This window comes from Aptenodytes forsteri, unplaced genomic scaffold (assembly GCF_000699145.1).
Source record: "Aptenodytes forsteri isolate BGI_AS27 unplaced genomic scaffold, ASM69914v1 Scaffold208, whole genome shotgun sequence".
NCBI lineage: Eukaryota > Metazoa > Chordata > Aves > Sphenisciformes > Spheniscidae > Aptenodytes > Aptenodytes forsteri.
Window position 1 is genome coordinate 2,166,582 of NW_008794963.1, and position 8,654 is coordinate 2,175,235.

At 37.2% G+C, this 8,654-nt stretch overlaps 1 protein-coding gene across 1 annotated transcript in view; it reads right to left on the bottom strand.

Moving 5' to 3' along the window:
- KIAA1429 (KIAA1429 ortholog) overlaps positions 1–8,449 on the bottom strand; it is a 33,295-nt gene extending 24,846 nt beyond the window's left edge. The window contains exons 1-8 of the mRNA XM_009275504.1: positions 8,432–8,449; positions 5,985–6,100; positions 5,651–5,737; positions 5,209–5,257; positions 4,426–4,594; positions 3,564–3,686; positions 2,736–3,020; positions 855–2,007 (exon numbers count right to left, since the gene is read on the bottom strand). Coding sequence (XP_009273779.1) covers positions 855–2,007; positions 2,736–3,020; positions 3,564–3,686; positions 4,426–4,594; positions 5,209–5,257; positions 5,651–5,737; positions 5,985–6,100; positions 8,432–8,449 — 2,000 coding nt within the window. The remainder of the gene's footprint in view (positions 1–854; positions 2,008–2,735; positions 3,021–3,563; positions 3,687–4,425; positions 4,595–5,208; positions 5,258–5,650; positions 5,738–5,984; positions 6,101–8,431) is intronic.
- Between the last annotated feature and the right edge of the window lie 205 nt (positions 8,450–8,654).

Genomic DNA, 8,654 nt, shown 5'->3' on the forward strand with positions numbered 1-8,654 from the left:
GTATGTACTTAAATAAGTACTAAGTAATAAATCTCCAAAAAAAACCCCCAAAAAACCCCAAAACCAAAAAAAACCTCACCTTATCTACAAATAAAGTAACACTTTATTAAGTTTGCTGTATCTGAATCATCATCAATGCTGCATTAAATGTTTTACCTATGCTAAGAAATCAATCATTATAGCATATGTGAGAGGTGATTTGAAGACTCTTTGCATGTAGATACTTATATTCAGCCATGACATACACCGCTACTATCAAAGAAACCTGTTAGCATTTAGAGAAATACTTTCTAGACAGAAACTTGCTAACAGAGAAATAACCCATGGGATCCTCTAAATGGCTGAAGGCAGGCAGGCCTCAACTCCTCTGCCTGTGCTGTGAAACAGTGAGCTATGGTGACACAACTGCATGACTTCTAACCAGGGCTGGCTTGTGTCTTGCCAGCTCGGTATACAGACAGAGGTATTCCAGACTTGTTTCATCCATATGCACAGATGTGTTCCAAGACGACAAAGGGAAAACACTCTAGATCTATAAAAATTTTCAAATATGCACTTGTACAGCACCTAGCACAACTGATTAGGATCTATGAATGTGACTGAAGTGCTAGCACAGTACCAGTAATAACAAGAGGTTAACTTCTTGTTATATGCATGCTAGGTTGATTGAAAGCCAACAAAGTAACAGGTGTATTAACTATCAAACTCTCTCAGACTTTATAAGCACAATCCAGAATCCTCCAATAAAGTACAAAGTGAACATCTAGAAAAGTGTTAGTCAGCAAGGTCATTCTTAAAAAACGTGTATCAAGCTGGAGGAAATACTCTAAAAAGTGAACTTGCAACTGCCATACCTAAACAGGACAGGGTAAGGATCATCCCTTTCTGGAGGGCCTGTAATGCGTGCCATGGTTGGGAAAGATTTCACAGGCGGCTGAATCATTGTATGAGGAGCAGTTTCCATCAAATGGAAGATTTCTTCAAGAAGACTAACAAGTTTTTCCATCTCTCCTTCGCTTATATTAGAAGATTCCAAAAGATGATCCATGTCCATAGGAGCCTCCACATCATTCTCATATTCTTGGTTGGTTCTTTCAAGTCCTGCCAAGTCCTGGTCCTGTTCTGGCTCCGTGTGATTAGGAAGAGAAGGAGTGTTCTCTGCTAACTGATCAACCACCTTTTTAATATCTGACAGAATCTCATAGAAGTGACATTTCTGGAGAATTGCAGAACCAGCAGTAACTACTCTCACAGTCTGATCTAGCAGTATGAGTTCCAGGAGTTTCTGATAACCACTTTTTTCATGTACATCTACGCCACCCCTTAGAAACATTTCCATTCCCTCAGTCATACTAATAACACTATCCAAAGCTTTAAAAGCATTAAGTTTAAGGGAGGATGACACATGATCTGCAAACAACAGTTCAAATAACACATTAATAACTCCTGCCTGCAAGAGTGCCGTTATTCCTTGAGTCCCACATTCTCCTAACGACGATACCAATTTTGTCCCAGCTTTGAGTTGTCGGACATTCAAAGCAATGGGCTGTTTGAGAGCTACCTGAAGGTTTAAAGCTTGCAGGGTCCAGTCTACTAGTTGGGTAATATAGTCTTGCTTTGTGTCTTTCACCTGCAGGTAGCTCAATCCTTTTACTATTAAACTTGGAATTTCTTCTAATGCAGTGACCCACTTTGCACCCCTTTCCTCTTGATATAATTCCAACAGTTCAGTTAATTTAACTGAGGCTTCCACTGCCCCTGAATTTTCTTTTTCTGGGTCTTGGTCCTTTATTTTACCAACTTCATTTTCAAATACAGTCTTGTAAGGGCAGCTGAAGTATAAAAGAGGTCCAAGCTCCCTTTCAAAAGGTTCGTATGTCACAGGAGGCACAGATGCCAGATCCTCAGGAGTATATTCAATATCAAAGCTTGGATACTTAAATGTTTCACGTTCCAGATCAGCAATTCCATCTTCATCACTTGAAATCTGCTCATACCCATCATCTCCTAAAAAGATTCAGTTATGAAATAAAATCAATTATAGATAAACCAGTTCATAACCACTGAGAATCTGCTCAAAATAAAGTAATAATTTACTTAATACCAATATTACTGGTTAGAGAACAATCATACACTAACACACAGAAAGCTTTCTCTTTCCAGATATAAGTGAAAGCCCCAGTTGACAGATTTTTTTTATGGAAAAAGGGAGACATTTAAAAGAATGTATAAAGCAAAAAGTTTAACTAGGGTACACGTTACTACAAGAATATTGTTCAATTTTCTTCCTATGACTGCATCTATCATAAAACTTCCAGCCCGAAATTTTGTACAGGCATGGGTGGGAACTTTAAGTAATACAAGAAGATGACTACTGACATTATTACATAAACAACTTTACTTGATTTTTAACTAACAAATAATTTCTTTCACCACTTTCCTACATTTTTAAACAAAACAGGTAACAAGATCAAATGTTCATTCTCACCTACAAAAGCTGTATCTATTTTCCTCTATTTATAGAAAGTAACAGGAAGATTTACTATAAAGGAATAAATATTCCACAGCAAAACACTGTTCTCGAGAGATGTCAGAACCATAAATAAGGCAGGCAATGGTGCAATGACCAAAGCAAAAAGATCCAGTTCTCTTTGCACCTAGTCATCATAATGGTACTGCCATCAAAATTTCATAAACCTGATTTTTTTTCCTTCACTTTTTACTACTCCACTTACCTTCACCTTCTTCCTCCTCTTCACCCTCTTCTTCATCTTCATCTTCCTCCTCTTCTTCCTCTTCCTCATCAGCAATACTCTCTACTGTGTGCCCATCATCATCATCATCATCCTCATCCTCCTCAACATCCACATCATCTTCATCTTCTCCTTCTTCTGGTTGATCTTCCTCCACTTCTCCATCATCAGAATACTGGCTTTCTTGATGAATGGATGTTCGATCAGGAGAAATGGGCTCGAAGTAATCTTCCCTATGGTCCACATCATCTTCTTTTTCCCCAACCACTAAAAATATATACAAAGTTTAAGAAACAAGAGTACTTCTCTGAAATCCAATGCTCAATAACGTTTTAGAATTTTGCATTACGCATAGTGGAGATACAAAAAAAGAGCATCGTGAAGAAAATCTTCAGGTGATTTGACTGAACACAAGCAACAATCACTTAGTTCAGTAAGACTATAAAGAAATACGTAAAGAGTCCTTGGCACTTTTAACCCATAAGGAGACCAGAGAACTCGGCAGATGCTGCAGAGGGATGGAGGAGAAGGACAATGAATACCAGAGTCAACAGAACATTTATATAAAATACGAGCAGCATGTTCAAGCAGTGTATTGGTCAACAGCTGACGTTCTCAAATCTACTAACTTTTAAATTGATACAATTTAACATAGCCAACAGATTTTCTTTCAAATCCCCTTCCTAAAACTGAATCTGTCCAGCAGGAACAACAGCAGACAGGAAACGTCACACCAGGCAGGAACACCGAATTCTGCCTCCACTAAGCAGTGATGTGCAGCAGATAAAAGACAGTCTTTTCTCATTCTACCTGACACTGGCATAGGTTCATCCTCATCATCATCAGGAGGCGGCGGCCCTGGAGGTGTCCTTGGTCCCCTAGGTTGTGGTCTTGGAGGGCTGCCATTGAACTGGTCTTCTTTCTCTCCATCGACTATATTTATTGTGAAAATAAAAACTTGCATTTAATGGAATCACAGGAACAGAAGCAGGAAATTTTAGTTTTTCAGTGCTACTTTTGACTAGGGAACACCTGCATTTCCCAGCTGTTATTTCATCTGTATTCTGCATCTGCAGCATGTGAGACAGTTTTCTGAAGTGACTTTTGGTGTAAACAAGAACTACATCAATTAGCAAGCTTATTAACACTATTGATGGGGGTTTTTAATATAATACTGGGTTAAAATTAACATGGGTAATTGCCATTTTTTGGCTTTGACACTAGCAATACTGTAACTCTACCAATAATATCTGAGTTACTTTAAAAAAAGTTTACATTTTAATCAACTGTTTTTTACAGTTTACAACTGTTTTTACTACACAGAGTATTCAAATTTTGCAGCCTAGTAGCTGCAGACAGTTCTAGAGCAAGACAGTTCTGATTTTAAATCTAAAACCAAAACTGAAGCAGAACCTTGCTCATGGACTCTATTCATGGCCATTCTAATACCAATGCAAATAACCCACTCTCAGAAAAGCACTAGAAAAGAATCTACTTAAAACCATTCAATACAAATCTAAACGAAAATACAAAACTAAAGGACAAAGACCTAAAGCTAGAAAAATAAAGCCACTGAAATCTAAAATGTGAAAGAATCGGGTTTTTTTTAAGATGGGATAAAATAATGTTGATTTTAAAAAAAAAAAAATCTATGCCTTCTCACAAGCCTTACCATGTTTTGGGTTTCTTTTCAAACCAGGCTGTTGCTGGGGAGGTGGGGGCGGAGGTGGGGGCGGAGGAGGTGACTCTCTCTCATGACTTATTACCCTGTCAACTGAGCCATATATCGCCAAAGTCAGACAGTTGTACCACCCTCTTAGAACCAATCCATCCGTGTTGACCTGTTTTTTTAAAAAAGAAAAAGCACTTAAAAACAACAAGACAACTTCAGAAAAGTTATTTTAATATCACTGTATCAGTATATGCATAAAAGAAAGGAGAAGCAAACATTAAAGTATCTCTTTACCCTACGTTTTGAAAACTGAGAAAACTTTAAATATGTCAATCGTTGCAACAAATCAATAATCTTTCTCTAAAAGCACTTAATTCCTTGCAATATATTGCCTAATCTACTACAGCCTATTAATGAAAAAAACCCCATTACCGTGGGTCACACAAACACTGATCTGAATGAAATAAATCCAAACAGAACTGAAAATGATGTGCTTAGCTGTGGCCTGCAGCCACAACGTTCAGATTCATCTTTACTCGTAAGTAGTGGATAGTTCTGTTGGTAATCTCCATAGGAATTGTCAAGCAATCAAATCTTCTACAACTCATGCCATTATAGATGCAGACTCTAAAGTAATGAGTATCTGAACTACAGGCAGGTTTTAGAATAAGATCTTAAACAATAAATGGTTTACACAGTGCTAACGCACCACACGCGACCATATTTATACCTAAACGACAGACACGTAGAAAAGAAGAGGAGGTTTAAATCACATTGCATTACCTTTGCATTGGGTCTGAAAATAATTGAAGTGTTTTCATCATATTCAAGGCTGTTAAATAAAATATACAAAGTTATTCTTCCATTAATACAAAGCATGTTTACAGAAACAAAACACAGCAGTACTAAATACATAAACACTGAACAAATACATGCTCTTAAAAACAAGAGTGCAAAATCACTTACTTCTACAAAATACTTTTCATTAATATATATGGGCTCTGTAAACTTAAAAATAACAGAATCTTTACTTCTTTTAAGCATGAACCTCTGGTCTTCCCACACAGATTGGAGGAAAAGGGCAAGAACACAAACTAGCAAAAACCAGACCAAACATGAAAATCATGGGAGATACAGATTTTCTATCGTGCATTTTCTGCACTAAAAAATTCTCAGGAAGAAAAAGTAGATAATGAAGTCATGCACTAATCTTGAAAGTACTTACCTCCCCAGCCTATCAAAAACAGGGGCACTTGGCTTGCTGACATTGTTGAAGAACAAGTCCAATTGAAATGTATGCGGGGATGTCTCTCTGGAAACAGAACAAAAGTAAAAATTAAATCTGTCAAGCTCCTTACCAGAGTAAGTATGACTAACAAGGGGAAAAAAAAAACCTTTAAATTATACTGTTTAACTAATTCCCCAAAATAATTACAAGTTCAGCAGACACATAAATGCATTTTACCTTTTTATATAGGAGGTTCTATTGAGATATACAAGTTCAAGAAAAAATAACAGGAAGGTGTTCTTGAATGAGATACCTAGTATCTTTCACTTACCCATAAGCCCTATTGTCAGGCAAACTTGTGTGAGCTCTCACCCCTGGAGGAATGACACGTACTTCATTTATGTAAACCACGCATGGAAAACGAACTACATCTATATTGGTACTTTGCTACAAAACAAAGAATAAAGAAAGTCTAAGAAATGTAAAATGCAAACAACGTGATGTACTCATATTAACCAAATTAAGGTTGCAATCCTAATAATTACAAAATTCAATAGTGTAAAATGCTAAACACTGTTAAACACAGTAAGACAGAAAAGTTCTGGGGTGTGTTTTTTTTTTTTTTAATAATCTTCTGGCATTTTTCATATATTTAACACTATTTTTTATAGAAAGTGTTACTGGTTTATTTACATAATTGGTTCCTTTTATTTGCAAGAATCTTTTAAACAGTAACAGGTTTTTTTCTAACAGAAGGTATGTTGGTAGAGGTAAAAACTGGAACTTAAATTATTAAAGAAAGACTGAGTATATGGTTCCCTTTTAAAAAAAAAATCAATTTTATAATTAAAGGAAAAAGAAAATGTGTGTTTTAATTTTAAACATTAGCAAATGTTCTATTTCAAATGTGCTATTAGAAATGATAATGATACTATAAATCTGTTTTACTAGACCTGTACAAAAATTCCGTACAATGCTTATTTCTCCAATTTTGCAACAACATCTGAAAACCTTTTTGCAAAAAACATTTCTGTTTACCACACAGAAATAGCAAGTAAAATAAATGTGATGCTTCAGCACTCCTAAAAGATGTTTGAGCAAATTAGGAAGTAATCATAAAGTCACAGTGACTTCCCATGTAGCAGCCACCAAATTAATGTTGAAAGTCTCCTCTCACTAGATTGACTATGTTAGATCTTATTACATTTATACATCATCTCTATCATACATACACTTACAAAATAGTAAACATAGATCAATTATATGTCCAACTATAAGCATATAGAGACGTTCTTGAACAGAAGTTCAGAATCACGTTTCTCACTAAATGTTTCCAATTAGCAAATCGGATTAGCAAAGACTGCACTAGCAAAAAAAAAAAAACTAAACAACTGATCTAAATGTCTACCAACATAACTAAAAAATGAAAATTAAAAAACATATTGATCTGCAGTCAAAAGTCATATAACTTTTATCAGAATCAGAAAGCAAAAGAAACCCCAAAATTACCAGCATAAGGCAAGAAAGTACTAAGATTTTTAGAAAACTAATGAACAAAGAAATAGTCACAAGTAAAGTTTTAAAAAGAACATTTAAGCGTGTGCTTTTGGGCACGTACTACTGTTGTTTACTAAGAAATCTATGCACACACCCTTTAGCACGCAAATACAACATTTCACCCTACGGGCTGACAAGCAGGATGGTAGAACAAAAGGAACCCTGCTATGACAGGGAGCATAGCTTTATTAACAGGAATGGGGTGACTGTAGCCTGCAAGGAGTTACGGCTGTAGAGCTCTTTGCTTTCCCTTTAAAAAAAGGTATATGTGTCACGTGGGAGACTTGGATTTCTTGAGGAAGGGCTGCTGCTGAGGATGCAGCCTCCTCAGCAGCACTGCCCAAAGACAGACAAATTCCTGTTTAAACGATATGGGATTATGCCCTGACAGCCATGCATCAACATCATCAGGATGGCAAGTGAATCCAATCCACTTTCCCTCGAAAACATTAAAAAAATAAGTACATCAGAACAGCTCAACACACATTAAACTGCACAGCTAAGCCAAATAAATAATTTTATTAGAAAACTCAGCAGTACTTTTCAAGAACTGCAAGTTGCGAGGCAAGACTCACAATCCATTTAGCTGAAGAATTAGTATAACATAAAGAAGACTTTCCTGCAACACGTAAAATACATTTTGTTTTATTCTTTAATGAAAATTCAATATGGTTCAAGTTTGGAAAATGTCACTGGCAAGAATGAAAGTGCCAGAAAACATTATACACAATTAAAAACGTGCAATAAGAGAACATACTGTCCTGGAGGGGAAGAGGAGTGGCTAGTGTTTCCTACCCAGGGGAACAGCAGTGGCTAGTGTTTCCTGCCCAATACCGTCTTAAATAGTAGAATTAAAAATACACGTGTCTCCCTGATCCTGGCAGCTATAAAAGACTCCAGAAGAGCTTCCCATTTTGTTTTTAATCGCAGCATCAGCTCAAAATACTTCATTTTCTTTCCCTAACGCCTGTCCATGAACACAGCATCTTTCTCAGGTTACACTACGCTTTCTGTTTTCCCCCTCATGGTCCTCTTCTTCCACCCCGAACAACACAGAGCCCTGGGCAAACCTGCTGCAACACAAGCAGCTTCAAGGATGCTCAGGACACCAACAGCCTCCAAGTGGCATATTTGTATGAACTCCCTCTGCTAAAGGAAGCTTGAAATATTCCTTTTGCTCATGATGCACGCAGGCTGCATAAATCTAAGGGAACATCTCACATGCACACAAATACCCATCACCCCTATTAGCTACAGAAAAGCATTCCATCTCTCTCAAGTGGACGGATATGGCCCTCTGCCTGACTTCCTCCCTTACGGACTTCTCCAACCAGCTTTATCCTCTGTGCTTCCCACTAGTTTCTCCCCCCCCCCCGTTACCTCTAAATCCTCCCTCCTGTCTCACCACCGTACCCCTCCCCCCCCCCCTCCCCCCCAGCCCACG